At 39.1% G+C, this 16,839-nt stretch overlaps 1 protein-coding gene across 4 annotated transcripts in view; it reads left to right on the plus strand.

The window, feature by feature from the left end:
• DROSHA (drosha ribonuclease III) overlaps positions 1–16,839 on the plus strand; it is a 108,425-nt gene that overhangs the window by 80,102 nt on the left and 11,484 nt on the right. For all 4 annotated transcript variants that reach the window (XM_036225472.1, XM_036225474.1, XM_036225475.1 and 1 more), the window contains 3 exons: positions 5,146–5,190; positions 6,865–7,022; positions 8,039–8,144. In XM_036225472.1, the coding sequence (XP_036081365.1) occupies positions 5,146–5,190; positions 6,865–7,022; positions 8,039–8,144 (309 nt within the window). The remainder of the gene's footprint in view (positions 1–5,145; positions 5,191–6,864; positions 7,023–8,038; positions 8,145–16,839) is intronic.

A 16,839-nucleotide genomic window follows, 5' to 3' on the forward strand; every position in this document is an offset into this window, starting at 1 on the left:
ATGATTTGTTTTTATGTAAATTATGTGGACTAGATAAATGTATATTTATTTTCGAAAGGCAGTTCATAGGGAGTTTGTGATAGGGCTATGAATAAAGAGTATGGATGGAAGTACTTTTTTTAAAAGCAAATTATAGTTTAAGAAAAAATGATAGATTCTGAAATAGTTTCTGTTGTTACTAAAGTATTAAGCTATGAAAATTGCTAGAGCTACCTTTTTAATCCTGCATGTAATAGAGCACACTGGATGCTTTTTGTACCAAAACAAGTCAATTTAACATTTAAAGGGAGAGGCAGCTCTGTATTCCAAATTGAAATGTCATTATAATTGAATGAAATAGCCCTCATGGAGCAATAAAGAACATAGGAAGCCCGTGTTTTAAGCTTTTTTGCAACCTTCAGCTTAAGTGGCTGTCAGATGTTATTACTGTATTACTTAGGATAGTTTAAAAAAAGAATCAATAGCTTTGAAAAATGGGACCTAGACAATATTCATATATGAGGGTTTGATTTTTTTAATCTGTTTTTTAGAGATATGTGACGCTTTTATATTTCTGAATTTCCTTCTGAAGGGAAAATTCTCTACAGATGTTCCATGTCCCCCATTTTGTCCTATACCTATAAACAAGTGTGCATCTTGGTTTATATCTGTAGCAGATGGCATGTATTTTAAGTCCTTTTCTTAGATCTTAAAATGTCTTTGTTCTGGCTTTTGTTGTTTGTTGGCTATTTCAGCAACCGCTTTACTTTGTCCCCCCCCCCCCCACCCCCCTCCAGTCTTGCCTTTGCGGGCCCCCTCACCCCTTGCACTTGTCCTCAGCCCCCACCCACTCCCTGCCCCTTTCTCCCCTCTTATCTGCATTCCCCATCCACTCCGTTCCTCTTTTCCAGAATTCTGTGCAGCTTCATACACCTTGTGTTCTTAATTGCATCTGTTTTTGTTTAGATTCTTTTCTCTCTTTAAATTGCTTCTCTCCCACTTGTCTACTTAGCAAGCTTATCTTCAATTTCCAGTACTGAGCGCAATGCTGCATGTGCAGTATTTAATAAATATTTGTTAAAGGAATGAAATGAATAAATGACTAAATGAAAAAGCAGAGTCTGAACATTATCTTACGAATGACACGGCTGAGATTTGAAAGTCGTCTTAGTATGCCTTTATGAATCGGAACAGGGCTTAGTAATATACAGTCTTTCCACTTCGGCATGTTCAAGTGCACACACCCGGCCATTCTAACTCATTTGACATCTGCATATTGATTTACATCTATTAGTTGTAGTATGTGAGATGTCGGTGAACCTTTGTACTTTTTTCTGAGTAATGGTATTGTGAAAGTCTAATCAGCCAAAGACAGCCAGGGGTAAACCTGTAGGCCGACAAAGGCAGAATTACTGACTCCACGCAGTGAGGGAGGGCACTACGAGAGGGAGGCGGGCGTCCTTTCCGAGGCCTAGGCTGGTCCTCACCGATGCCGAGGAGGGCCAGGGAAGCAGGCATCAAGTTCTTGGTCGGCTGCCTTGACTGGCTTTGGATTAGAATAAGCAAGGGATTAATTTGAGAGTGGGTGCTGTCAGAAGACAAGGGCAGTTTAGCAACTGAGTGTCCCCAGTAATCGTTTTTTAGGGGTTAGGACAGAGCAAGTCAGAGGACACCACTGGCAGGAAAGCAGAAGTCCCTGAAAGACAGGTCGTCTGCCGTTTTACGGCTGCTGTCCAACCTCGCAGGAAACGGTTCTCTCTCAGCTTTGCAGCTGGCTTTTTCGGTGTCTTCCTCCCAGCCCTGGGAGGAGTCAAGGAAAGATGAATCAAGAAGTCCCTAAGACTGTTTATCTTTCTCAGCCTGAACTGATTTTCAGTCTTTCAGCTCCAGTTTTTATTGGTTCTCTGTGTTTGGACTCATGTAACCTTTCACAGTGTACCCAGTACATTCAGAGCCATTGTTGCAATTTGATCATCCCGATGGCCCTTTTAGAAACATGGGAGTGATTTCTGTCTAATCTTTTCTATTTTCCCAATCCCTCTATCTTTTTGGGGGGGAGTGGAGGGGGATCTTTAGATGTCAGTCCCAGTGTCTAGAAATTGGAAAAAATGTCTTTTCAGATTGCTGCTGGGCAGATTCTTTGGCTGTTTCATAGACAATCAGGTTTAGTATTTGAACTCATCACTTTAGCCCCTAAACATACTTCTTTCTTTTTATGATGTAACCAGAAACCCTAGGATCTTCTTCATCCTTAAGCTTTTTTCTCCCTGTAGCCATTCAGTTGCAAACTTCTGTCGATTCTGCCTCTACTGTCTCTTGAATTAGTTTACTCTTGGCCATCCTACTGCTATAATGTTTGTCCTCGTCACTCACTTGAAATATTTAACTGGTTGTCATTCCCCACCACTCCAGCCTATCTTTCATGCTATATTTACTGTTGTCTTCTTTTTAATGCACATATTTAATTATGGTTTTTCTGGTTTAAAATCTGTGAAATTTTTAAAATTTCTTTAGTGACAGCCGAAGTCTGTACTATACAACGTTGCATTTAATAGTTTTCATAATCTGATTCCTACCTATTTTTTTTCAGTTTCCCTTCTTTTTACTCCCTCTTTGTGCCATTCTAGAAATTACCTTTTTTAATTTTTAATTATTTTGAAGAATACTTTTATGTTCAAAGTAAAATCGAGAAGAATGTACCGAAGTTCCCCACACGTGCATAGCCTTCCTCATTTTATCCACGTCCCCAGCCGGCGCTGTTCATTTGTTACAATCAATGAAAAGTGACCCATATAATCCCATAAAGTCCGGAGTTTATTCTAGGGTTGACTTTTGGTCTTCCGCATTTGTGGGTTTGGACAAGTGTGTAATAACATGTGCGCCTCGTCGTAGCATCGTACAGAGTATTTTCACTGCACTCCATCCTCTGTGCTCTGCCTGTTAGCAGTTACCCCTTTTTGCCTGTGTAAATGTACTTCAAGACGTATTATTTGTCTATTTATAGGGACCTTTTTGAAATTCCCTCCCTCTGCTGACTTAATTCCTCATGTTCTTCTGGATGGATCTGAAGAGTCACTTTCTCTTTGAAGCTTTATCTGACACCCCCAGGCACCGCACCGTTTCCCTGGCACTTAGTATATATTGCTATTATAGAACTTATCAGAGTTTATTAAATTAGACTTTCTTACCTTTTACTTATTCTTCCCCACTAGGCTTCTTTGAGGACAGGGATAGTGTCTTATTCATCTTAGTAAGCTCATAACAGGTATTCGGTACAAATTTGCTGTACAAGCAAATGTCCCAATAGTCAGTGATCATTTTCCAGAAGAGCAAACCGAAGGTAGAGGCTTTGCCTAAGGTGCTTAATTTAAAGTAAGAGGTAGAAGTGGAATTCCAGTCTAGATCTTTTCCAGGAATTTTTCTTGGACACCAAGCTGCTGCGGAACCTTGCCTTTGTATACAGGGTAGATTAAGGTAAATGGAGGCAGTTGAAATAGTTGAGTTGTGAGGCGTTATTAATGCTGTTAACACCAAGATAGGTGGCAGCAGACGTCAAAGGAGAAATCGCAGTGTTTTTGAATGTAAAACACATAGGGGCAAGGAGAAAGATGAATTATGAAGTCCCTAAGAATTTTGGGCTTCGGAGATTGGAGTTGGTTGGGAGAGATAGCTGTTTATCGTTACTGTTAATATCATTATTAATAGTAGCATTTCCTGTGTACCAGCACTGAGTTTAGTGCTTTGAATGTGTTGCTCATTGAGGCATCAGAGAACACTTTGCAGTAGGTAGCATAGTTGCCTTTGTCTTAATGCTCAAGGAAATGGAGGCTGAGTGAGGGCATGTAACTTGCCAGCGTGGAAGCAGGAGTGAACCCAGGCTGCCTGACTCCTGAGCCCGCCGTCTTCCCTAACACCATACTCTTCAGTTTAAGGCGAAAGATGAAAAGTTATTATTCGGGTGTGAGATAAAAGATACTCATGAAGGCACATAGAGTTATGGGTTTGTAGCTTAGATGAGAGGTCAAAACTATAGCTGAGCTGAAGGTGTCGTCCAAACTGAGGTCATAGTTAAAGTAGCGGGAATGGGGGAGCTCTCCAGAGGAGCAGGTAAGAGTAGGTCAGGTGAGAGGCTAAAGTCTGGTAAATGTTCATTTGGGTGTAGGAGGAGTTAAAAAAGCATTGAGAGAATTGGAGAAAGTTGCAGGAAGGGAGTGACATTCAGTGTAGTTCATGCCACAGAGAATTTAAAGAAAGGTTATTGAATTGGTTAACAAAAGTCCTTTAAAATGCCTTAAAAGAACAGTTTGATATTTAAGCATTTTAAAAAATATTGGCAAAAATACCCCAAACCCTAAGTGTGTCTTATTAAAAAGATGCAAGTTTTACAAAAATATCAGGTATTTTGTTTCAGTTTGTCATCATCTGTGTCACAAGTGGTAATAAATTTTCCTATACTTCTCCCCACCTCCCAGTTAGAAATATATTTTCCCGTCTTTTTAAAAACATCAAGGCCACAAAGAAACTCTGAAACTTAGAACTTTCTCTTAGAACTGAGAAGGTTCTAATTATAACTGTCTCTAGATTTAACTCAGTAGATAAAGTAATGTACTGGGCTTCTTCATAAAATTCACTTATTCCCATATTTCAAGTACACATTTGTAGTGACCCACAGTGAAAGTGTGGTCTCATAGATCTAAGAGTTTAGGAACTAGATATGAGATGTTTTCCGCTCCATCTTAAAACAGCCCATATGGTAATAATGAGTACCTAAAATAAAGGACATTCGAGATGAGTTTTAATTACAAAAGGCACAGCTGATGCACATTTCTGGGGAATGGTAAACTAAAAAATATGATTAAAACGGCAGCTTAATCTTTCGTATTAGATTAAGCAAATCTGTAACTTAGTTTTAAAAGGTGTCTTTGACTCCTGGGGCTAGGGGTGGCTCTTTTCCTCCCCAGCTTAATAGGCTAATTACAGTCACTATAGGCAGTTCGAATGGTGAGTACACTTTAAAAAAATTAGTTTGCTAGCACTATTGAATTTGCAATAAGTGGAGTCAGCATCTGAAATAGTTCAGCATTTCACATAATGGCATTTTATTTAGTACTCTAGAGTGTGTTAAGTGGCTCCCTTGAGCATTAAACACATCACTCCATTTTTCAGGACCTGCGAGAAGTATGGCTCAATTACCCTCTCCACCCTCTCCAGGTAAGTGTGACCTCTGATCTGCAGCCAGTGTTATAACTAGGTATTCGTGTGACTTTAGTTTGCCTTTTTTTCCCCTCTTGTTTTCGTCCTCAGTTTCCCTTCAGTGACATCTTGACTTTTAGCTAGGTGTCAGAACTGGAAAACTTTGGAACAAATAGTACGATGATCCTATACCTTGCATTTTCGTGGTCTGGGATGGGTTCGGGAAGCCCTGAGACATGTCTTCCCTTACAAGGCAGGAAGACCTACGTGTGTGGCTGTGGTTCGGTCCCTCTTCGTCCCCTAAAACGTGATATTCAAAGCCTGCATTGACTCGGTATATATCTATGTGCCTACTGTGACAGAGAAAATAATATGGAACAAGTGTGGGCTTATTACAAAGTAGAACAAATACTAAATTAACATTGCTAAATTGTAACCTAATTTGGATCTTAGAAATTTATGGCTTTGTTTCAGATTTCATAAAACATAAATTAAAATTTTAGTTTAGTGTGATAACTTTTTACTCAAGATTTTGGAATTTAAAAGATCTACATATGACATCTTTTTCCCCAGTTGGTTTAAAAACTTTTACTGTTGTTTACTTTGGAGATATACATCTACGTGTATTTATATAATAATAATCACTAGTGACTGACCTCTCATGAGAGGCTTTACAGTAATTAAGGGCATTAATTCAAAGTACTTTATAGATATTCTATTAATATGAAATTGCCCAAAGTTATTGAAAATGTTCATTTTAGTTACACGTTTTGGGTGGCTCCATAGTGCAGTGGTTAGCACGTCTGCTTTACATGCAGAAGGTCCTGGGTTCACACCCCAGGTAGAGCCACAGGACCGAGCCCTGGGTGTGCCAGGCGCCGGGTGCGCCCTGAGCATGTGGGAGGAGACGCCCCGCCTTCAGAGATCCAGTTCTTAAGGGGAAACGGCAACATCCATAGGTCAGGGGTGGAAGTTGGGGAGAGGTTGGGATTAAAGAGGGGGAAAAAAAATTACTTTTCATATTTATTCTCTGCCAGTTGTTAAAGGCTCATTGTTATGTGGAGCACTTTCCTAGTGGTGTAATAATCTCCACTATAACCTGAATCCAGTCTTAATGATGCTCATTTGCTAAAATAGGTTGGTCCCTGGAAGACACACAGCAGTCAAGTTCCTCTAATGCAGTGGTTCTCAAATGGCAGTCCCCAGACAGCCACATGCCCATCACCTGGTAACTTATCAGAAAGGCTAGTTCTCGATCCTTACTCCAGACATACTGATTCAGAAACTCTGGTGTAAGGCCTGGCCATGCACTGGTACCAAGCCCTGCAAGGGTTCCGAAGAACGCTAAAGTTTGAAAACTACTGGGTTACTAGAGATATAAATATATTCCTCTACCAGCAGTTTTTCAGTTTGCTCTTCCTTGGAGAGTTAGTATAATATTTAGGATTAGAACAATCTGTGTACAGTGCTTGGCCTTGAAATTTGATAGAAGATTGGAAAACATTATTTGAACCCTTTTTAAATATTAGGTTTGTTTGCCATTCTAAGGGATGAGAAAGGGATGTTTTATTGGCATTTCAGAAATTTCTACCCATTGGAGAAGGAATTTACAAAACACTATCTTAGAATTGATAATTACTCTTGTAACCCAAAACTGCATGCGATTTTTATTTATTTATTTTTTTCCTATAGCTACAAGAGCCAAATACTGATAGACAACTTATTGAGACTTCTCCAGTTCTACAGAAACTTACTGAGTTTGAAGAAGCAATCGGAGTAATTTTTACTCATGTTCGACTTCTGGCAAGAGCATTCACGCTGAGAACTGTGGGATTTAACCATCTGACCCTGTGAGTTAGACTTACTCATGCAGTCCCATTATGCCCATTTAGACAGGCAATCCCATACCTTCGTTGTGTGCCCTTCAAAGGAATTGGGATTTCAAACATATTTCTAGGAAATTATGAGATGGATGAGTAGCCAGACACTGGTGTGGACCAGGGGATATGTTCCAATCTAATATTTTTGGTCTCATTGTCATGCCTCTAATTTCTTTATAAAGTATAAGAGGAGTGTGAAGGAAGTAAAATTTTTTTCTGTGAAGGGACAGATATTAAATATTTTAGGCTTTATAGGCTATGTGGTCTCTTTGTGATGGTTCAGTTCTGCTATAGCAGCATAAAAGCAGCCACAGAAAAAATATAAATGATCATGCCTGGGTCCCACTTAAACTGTATTTATAAAAACAGGCCATGGGCTGACTTTGACTCTACAGCCCCTGTTCTAGATGAGTGATTTGAAGATCAGCTAATATGATAAGAAAATAACCAAAACGTTATTTCTTTGCATGTTGTTTTTTTATATAGTTTTTGGCTCCTCCTCCCCCAAATCAAATATTTAACAACTCCCTTTAAAGAGTCTTGTTCTTAACCTGGATTCTAGATTTGAATAATGGAGTATATATTTCAATACAGAGGTAAAGATTGAGCAAAGAAAAAGTTTAAACCTTTTTGCTTTGTTTTGTCTGTAATGAGATTGTTTGCAAGATTGTTGTTACAGATGCAAGATGTTGTCCGTACTACATCTTTCAATTGATACTCCTCAGTTTCTCATCAGGCAGTATTTTCCAGTCTTTATTTTAGCAGTTGCTTAATCCTTAGATAGTACTCATTTTTACTCTTCTTTGAAACTCAACCTATATTGACTCTTCTCTTTTCAGTTGAAGGGCCTTAAGGAACCTTATTTAAATATTTTGTGCTTTAAAGCAAGATGAACACATTGCCTTATAAAATCATACCTTTAAACAATTCTGCATTTTTTTTAAATCTGTAAATTGATCTCTTTACATTGATGTTTCATTTATCAGAGGCCACAACCAGAGGATGGAATTCCTAGGTGACTCCATAATGCAGCTGGTAGCCACAGAGTACTTATTCATTCATTTCCCAGATCATCATGAAGGACATTTAACTGTGAGTTTGTGTTAAATCATTCCCTCCAATAAGATTACTGTATAAGAGAGAGCAAAGATTAGAAGAGCCAAATATCTCTTTATGAAATTTATGACTTAATTCTTGGTGATTTAAGCATCCATATCATATAGTTTTATTCATTTCATTATATATAGTATATACAAAGCAATATATAAGAACTCATTTTATACTTTTTCATTTAATGATTATCTACTCTATGCAAGATTGGGCTAGGCTTTAAATATTAGTTGACACCTAAGGAGTTTAAAAACTATCAGAAGTTTCTCCATATATAATTTAAAGCACAATTGTCTAAGAACTCAAGAAAGATGGTCTAATTTGGCGTTTCTGTCCATAGGACAAAATTTTTGTAAAAATCTTTATTATAACCAATATAATTAGTAATTTTGTTGGAATAAAGAGAGACAAATTTTATGGGGAAAAAAAACTATTAGAAGTTAAAAATATAAGTAAATAACTACAACTTCTATCTATCTGTCTGCCTGCCTGCCTGCCTACCTACCTACTTACCTACCTACAGTGTGTGTGTGTGTATGTACATACATGTACACTATAAAAAGTATGTTAGTAATATAACTAAATACAAGGGAGAACCATGTTAAAATATAAAGAGGGATAGGTAATGGCTCATTGTGTTGAAAGATAAGATTTCTTTCACATGTGGAGTTCCAAGAAAGCTTCATGGATATGGTGATGTTTTGAGCCTTTAAAGATAGCTGGGATTTGGCCTCTGGGAGCTAGAGGGAAGGGATTTCTATGCGAAGGTATTCTGCACATTGATACTGCCGAAATAAGAGCACAGCATGAAAAATCAGAAGATAGAGAGGCAGTAAGAACTCAGTAGTTTAGCTAGACTATGTGAGAGTCGAAAGGAACTTAAAGAAACAAGGTTTGATTTATGGACAAAGTAAAACAGCCCCCATTGCTCTCACTTTTTTCCCATTTTTAAAACTTTTTGAGCTTTTTATTTGCTGTGTGCTGTTTTTATTCTGTGAAACTGATCAATAATATAACTGGAATGGTGAACAAAATATATCTGGAAGCCAGTCATGATCTCTCTTGAGGCACAGGGAATAACCTTTTAAGAACTCCCTCTAGAACTGGGCATTGAGAAAACAAATGCTTTATTGGGCAAAGAAAAGTACCGAAGTCCCACCATTCCATGATTTTGCATTCTGCAGTTTAAGTAACCTGAGGTCAACCTGAGTCTGAAAATATTAAATGGAAAATTTCAGAATTAAACTAAGTTTTAAATGGTGCACACTTTCGAGGAGCACGACGAACTCTTGTGCTGCTTCACTTCATCTCACCCGGGTGCGAGTCATCCCTTTGTCTAGCATGTCCACAATGCATAGGCTGCTGGCCTGTTAGTCACTTAGCAGATTGACTGTCATGGTATCGCAGTGCTTGTGTTCAAGTTATCCTTATTTTACTTAATCATGTCCCCGGAGCTCAAGAGTTGTGATACTGGCAATTCAGATATACCAGAGGAAGACATAAAATGCTTCCCTTAAGTGAAAAGATGAGAACAATAGATAATTCGAGAAAGAAACCACATTTATATAACTTTTATTATCGTCTATAACTTTTATTTTATTATAAGATATTAATCTCTTAGTGTGCCTAATTATCAATTAAACTTTACCATAGGTATGTATGTATAGGAAAAAACGTATGTACGTATGTACGTGTGTGTGTGTGTGTGTGTGTGTAGTTCGGTACTATCCATGGTTTGAGGGATCCACAGGCGATCTTGGAAAGTATCCCTGTAGGCAAGGGAGGACCGCTGTAGTAGTATGTTACAAGATATTTTGTTAGTGCACACTTTCTTCTTTATTATACTTGAAGCAAATAATAAGTTTTTAATACTTTGCATCTGTACAAATTTTATGCATGTTTTGCTTTGAATAGAATTGGATCTCATCTCTACAACTGCGAACCCTGGAAATAGTTTATATGAGAAACAAATATTAGAATTAGGGAGAATATGGTGACTTGGCTATGTTTAGATGTAATTTTTCAGCAGAATTTCTAAGCCCAACAAAATATGGTCCTTGCATTCACTTGCTCAATGAATCTTGTGCTCCTTTTGTGCCCTGTGTAGCATTATAGGAAATCAGCTGTACTCTTATTCTAAATTGAAGTTAAGATTAACAGATTAATTAATATTTAAAGTTAGCTGCTTTTGGATGGACAAAAAAGTGTTTTCCTCTCTAGTTAACATTAAATTCTTAAGAACATATAAACATATACTAGAAATAAACTAATGTCTGGTATTTTGCTCTACATTAGGGAATCAGTAAGTGATCATTCTGTATTTATTAGGGAATAGACTTCATAGCTGTCAGAATATGTGGTTGGTCTGAGAAGTGCCCAAAGGAAACCAGACGGCTTGAGGTAGTAATTCATTTGATGGCCACATAGAGGCCACTGTTGGAAATGTGTGACTTAAATACACACATTTACTCTTGTAGTCCCACAAAATTAATTGTGAACTCTAGGATTTTGTGAAGATGGGATGTTATAGTTAAGGAAGTTCACTGCTTCCCATCTTAGTCGCTATGTACATCCCCCTGCCCCAGGTAATAAAACCAAAACTCGGGAAGTCCTGTCCAAGGTCTAGATAAAGGTAAAACCAGGGCTGTGATAGAGACGCCAATTTTGTGTTCTCTCCAAGATCACTTCAGTGCCATAATTGTGGTTTTATCCAAAATGTGTTTTATCAGCCTTGCTGTCTTAAAAATGGACAATTTCGAATAGCTTATTAGAAAGATGTTAAATGATAAAATTATGATATGATGATTTTATTAACTGTATTCACAGAAAGCTTTGGTAGAAATTAATTGGACCAACTGATCTGCTGGCAAAAGAAGGATGATCTGTCATCAGTTAACTACATATTTCAAAAAATATTAGCTCTCATCAGCATGGACATGGTTGCCCCCTCCCTCCTCTAAACAGTCTTGCATCGGCTTCTTTCATGCTGCATTTTTCTGATTTCCTTCTCACCTCTTTAATTACTCTTTCTTAGCTTCCTTTGCAAGCCCTACAGCTGATTAATATTCCAGTGTCTAAAAAGCTCACTCCTCAGCCATTTTGTCTTCTTACTAGATCCTTTCCGTGGCAATCATTCCTATGTATATTATCAGTTTCACACAATAGGCAAATGACTTCCAAATGGATCTTTCTGGTACCATTTTTTTTCTGAGCTTCAGTCCCAGCTGCCTTCTCAGCATCTCCACCTTGTCTAAGACTGAACTCATTTTTGTCCTCCCCGCTAACAGTTAATGAATGCAATTATATAATTTTCGAGTGTACATTGTAATTTAACATCTATATATTCTGTTGTGTGATTACCACCCAGAGTCCAGTTTTCTTCAGTGAACATATATCTGATCCCCTCTACCCACTTCACCCTTCCCCGACCCCCCTATATTGACTCCCTTTACCTGGTCTACCTCTTCCCTCTTCCCCCACCCCTTACCCTCTGGTAATCACTAGTCCATTGTCCATGTCTCTGGGTCTCTGTTTGTCCTGTTCATTTGTTGCTTTTAGGCTTATTTCCCACAAATAAGTGATATCATGTGATTTTCAGCTTTTTCAGTCTGGCTTATTTCGCTTAGCATGATTATCTTGAGGTCCGTCCATATTGTCGCAAAATGACAGTATATCATCTCTTTTTATGGTTGAGTAATATTCCCTTGAATATATGTACCACAGCTTCTCACTTTGGTTGCTTCCATGTTCTGGCCACTGTGAATAATGCTGCTGTGAACATCGATGTGCAAATATATTTTCAGATATGGGTTTTCAAGTCTTTAGGGGTAAATACCCAGTAGAGGGATTACTGGATCATATGGTAGATCAAGTCTTAGTTTTTCGAGGAACCTCCATACTGTTTTCCATAGTGGCTGTACCAATTTGCAGTCCCACCAGCAGCGTATGAGGGTCTAAGACTGAACTCATAATCTCCCACCTGGGCTCTCTTCCAGTATTCCCTGAGTAATCGAATGGCAACATCACCCATCCAATGTTGCAAGCCAGAAACCTAGGGGTCCTCTTTGATTCCTCCTTCTACCTCCCTTCCCTACCTATATTCTAGAACCATTCACAAATGCTGACAACAGGACTCCTTCAGTAACTACCTCGTCCTGATCTCCCAAATCCTTTCTACCAACTTCTGTCACCTGGACCGCTTTAGTACTATCTGCAGGGCTGCCAATATTTTGTTACAGGATACGATTGACAAAAGAGACCCAGTTCGGAGGGGTGACATTTATGAAAATGTAAAAGTTAGGAATCTTAAAGTTGTGTTAATACAGAACAATGCAGCATGCTCAGATTGCCCCCTGAGATGCAGGCTGCTATTTGAAAAGCTGGCCTTTGCCATTCTCGTGGGCAGTTTTGTACTCGCCCATGATGGACATTGTGTCAGGCAGAAATCCTTCAGGAGGCCTAGGTCCCAGGCCTGTTCAGCAGGTTCACAGCTTCCTACCCTGGTCTTTCATATAAACTCTTGTTCCTTTCCAGTCTGTTTTACATGCTGCAGCCAGTGGAGTCTTTTCACAACAAGTCTCCTGTGACCACAGGAGCCATTCATCTTTAATACACTTTGGTTGTTCCTCTTCGTCTCCCCAGCCTCTCAGTATTGGAGTGTCCCCGTTCTCAGACCTCTCCTTTTTTTCTGCTGACTTCCTCTCATGGCTTTGAACACATCTGTATGCTATTTCTTGATTTATGTCTCAGCCTTTACTTCTGCCACTAACTCCAGACTCATATATTTAATATAACTTATAGATATACTTGAATATCTAGATATACAGATATACTGGAATCCCTAGTTGGATTTCTATTAGGCTTCTCAAATATAACATGTCCAAAACAAGACTGATTTTCATCCCAAAACCTTTTCCATAGATGTTCTCCATATCAATAAGGATCATTGCATTCTTATAGTTGCTCAGGCTAAAAATCTTAGAGTTATCCTAAACTCTTTCTCTCCTACTATACCTCTCAGTCATTAGCATATCCTATTGGTTATACTTTAAAAGTTTGCCCAAAATGCGACTACTTTATACCAATTCTACTGTTATAACCCTAGTCTGGACGCCTGTCTTCTTTCCCCTAAATTACAGCTATAGCCTCCCAACTGATTCATGCCCCCATTCCTCAGTCTGTATTTAGTACATCACCTAGAGAAATCATTTTAAAGGGAATTCAGATTACACATCTTCTCTGTGTAAACCTTCCAAAGATTTCCTGTCCCAAGGGTAAAAGACGATATACTTAACCTCTAAGACCCTGTGTGACCTGCCTTCCTGCTGCTGTCTCTGACTCTGTGTCTCCTATACTCTTCTCATTGGCCTCTGTGTGATTCCTTAAGATGCTGAGCACCCCTTTGCCTAGGGGCCTTTGCACATATTATGGCCCAGTCCCTCACCTTCTTCAGGTCTCTCTTCAAATGCCATCTCTCAGTGAGGCCTTCTTTAACCTACCCTGCTTAAATAGTGACCTCTTCCCTTTGTCCCTAGTTCCCCTCCCCCAGCCTGGAGCCTTACCTCCATCTTCTCCTTCTTTTTTCTCCTTTACACATGCTATATATTTTACCTGTCTGTCTTCTCTCATCAGAGTAGAAACTCCATGAGGGCAAGGACTATTGTCTGTTTTCTTCATTCCTGATTCCCTGGGTCCTTGGAGAGTCCCTGGCATATCCATGCTCAGCAAATATGCTTTGAATGAATGAATGGTGGTTATAGCCCAGTCTAACACTCTTCAGGTGTTCTTTGGATAGTGACTGAAGAGCAAGCAAGGCACCTGGTGGTCTGGCCTGTCCGCCTGCCTGTCCTCATGGCACATATTCTTCTTTTCACTCTGTACCTCTACTCTGGCCTACTGTTCCTCCAAGCCCCCTCCTGTCATCGGGCTTTGCACAGGCTCTTCTTCTACCTGGAGTCCATTCCGTTTCCACCCCTGTGCTCATTTGCCCAGTATCTCCTACCTTTTCGTTAGATGTCAGTTCTGATGTGACTTCTGGATGCAAGGGAAACTTGCTCTGGTGGCCCCCCAGTCAACATTTCATGTTCTTTTCCTTCCTGGAACTTACTTCGGTTTGCCTATCCCACTAACCTGGAAATTCTGTGAGAGCAAGTTTTTATTTATTACTATATGCACAGTAGTGCCTGGCATGTGGTAGGCTCTCAGTACACATTTGGTAAATAAGTAAAGGAATGAGATTTTCTCAGGGAGCTAAGTCATACAGAAAGGAAAGTGGAAGTTCCACTGGAGGGAAGTGGCACATTGTTTTATGTATAAGGAAAGAAGCCGAAAACTTATTTATGAATGTCTAAAGGTTAAAATTACTTTAAAATTTGTGGAGGATTACTTATTCCAGTTGCATTGTTGGGAGGTGGTGGCAAATTATTCATTTTTGTAATTAAAGAAGATACAACTATAGTACTTCACATTGGGAGGCATTAGTTAGCTTTGAGCCATTACCTTACACGCTGATTTCACGGAGAATAAGGACAGTTGAGCAAATGAAATTGTGGTTTTCCAGTTTTGAATGATGATGGGGAAAAGCATAATGTGTTCTGTAAGTTGGGTATTCAAAAAGGCCTACTTTGGAAGGAATGTCAGGCTTATACAATTGTCCTAGGAGGACTAAGTTTGAATTGGGATGTAGAAGGAAGAGGTTCTATTCCACAGTATTTGTGTTTTGGGGGAGAACCTATCCAGTAGAGTCAGGGCAAATAGTGAGAAGTCAAGGAGCATTTACTCAGACCCAAAGACCTGCCCTGCCACACTTTTGAGTTTGAACACTTGCCTGTGAGATTTCTCTGTTTCATTCTTTTTTCTCAACCTTTACTGCAAGCTTCTGAACCAAAAATAGTAGGTAATCCCATACCTACTATGTGCAAGGCACTATTCAATGGTACAGAATGAACTTGCAGAAGAAGTTTTCATTTTTAGAGGAATGTTTTGGTTTAATAAGAAAGCAAGGATTACAAATAGAAAGTTTGAGAACTTATTATCTAATCCCTTCCCGCTGCCTCCGGACAGCACTAAGCATAAATCATTCAGATAAACAGCATCTTATTTACAAGACCTCCTTGACAGGACAGATTTCACAGCCTCCTGGTTGAAATTTTCTCCGTCACTGGCATCATTTGGCTCTTCGTATCTGACCTGCATTCTGCCTGCTATCATTTGTGTACCTTTTCTTTAGTTACCATGGGAAATGGAGACCATCTGGCTACCATTCTTGATATAATAGACCTGTGTGGCACATCACTGTCACTTTTAATAATACATTCTGCTTTCATCCCATGTTCTTATATTAAAGTCCTCAGAATAATAATCACAGTCTACTTATTTCACACTAGGTGGCCCTCTTTGGTAGCTCATGTCCCACAGCTGTGCTTTTCTCTTTAGATTCGAGAGTGGGGAGAATAGTTGAAGGAAGAATGCCAATGTTTCTTTTATGTAAAAAAAAAAAAAAAAAACAATAAATCTTTTTCTTATTAAAATTTAAGTTTTAACTAATTATGAAAGACGACTGTGCAGAGATAATAGAAAACATCCTGGGTTCTCAAAATCGGAATTTGAGATTTGTGATATTCATTCAGGTCCCTGCCATTGCACCAGGGACTCGGCAGTCCTCTTAGCTTTACAGAGAGCCCTAGCTACAGCGTTCTCCTCTTGTTCTTGCGATTTCAAATGAATTTTTGTCGTCGTTGTTGGGGGAGGATTAAAAAGAAAGTTAAGAACCTTTGATAAAATCGAAAGCTTTGAGGACAGTGAGTGGACAGCTGTACAGACATTCTGCATTAACGATAAATCCAGAGGAATTCCTAGAACTTACTAGAAGCTTTTCCGTATAACCAAAGAGCCAGCATATCTTGCCCAGCGATGATGCCATTGTGGATAACAACAGCAGCAAATGTTTCTTATGTGTGTATTATGTCCCAGTCATTGTACTTAGATTATATATTCATTCACTCTAATTCTCATTACTACCCTCTGAGGTAGGTACTATGTTTTCCATTTTATAGATGAGGAAACAGCCTTAGAGAGATTTAGTAACTTACACAGGGCCACTTAGCCGGAAAGTGGTAAGGCCACAGTTTAAACCCAGGCAGCATGACACAAAAATCTTTTGCATTTTACTACATATCCAACATAAGGTATTGTCTGCAAAACAGTCTAATAACTATTTCATGCCCAATGGATACTTCATGTTTGTTTTCTAGACTACTAAAAAATAAAAAGTAGGTTATTTTTTCGTCATAAAATAGTAATTTATAGCATCAACATCTATCTGTAAGCTGTCCAACCTCATGTCATGTTCCATTCGGATTCATCCACCAAAATGATCTTTCTGAAATCAAAAAATTACTTTGCCACTGCTTCCTTTTGACACTTTTTGGGATTCCTTCCCCATATAGGAAAGTCCAGACTTCTTTTCATCACCTGAAAGACTGTCTCTGCCCATAGGCCAGCCAGCCCCCTCTGCATCCGCTCTTCTCCGCCGAGCTTGACTTTTCCTCCGCTTCCACTCAGTGATGATCACCTTGTTGTGTCATGGCCCCCTGCTTCTGCCAGAGCTGTTCCCTCTTCCTGGAAAACCCTTTCTCACTGTCTTAGTCTGTTCAGACCAGGCGGCTTATACCACAGA

This window comes from Rousettus aegyptiacus, unplaced genomic scaffold (genome assembly GCF_014176215.1).
Source record: "Rousettus aegyptiacus isolate mRouAeg1 unplaced genomic scaffold, mRouAeg1.p scaffold_m13_p_8, whole genome shotgun sequence".
Classification (NCBI taxonomy): Eukaryota; Metazoa; Chordata; class Mammalia; order Chiroptera; family Pteropodidae; genus Rousettus; species Rousettus aegyptiacus.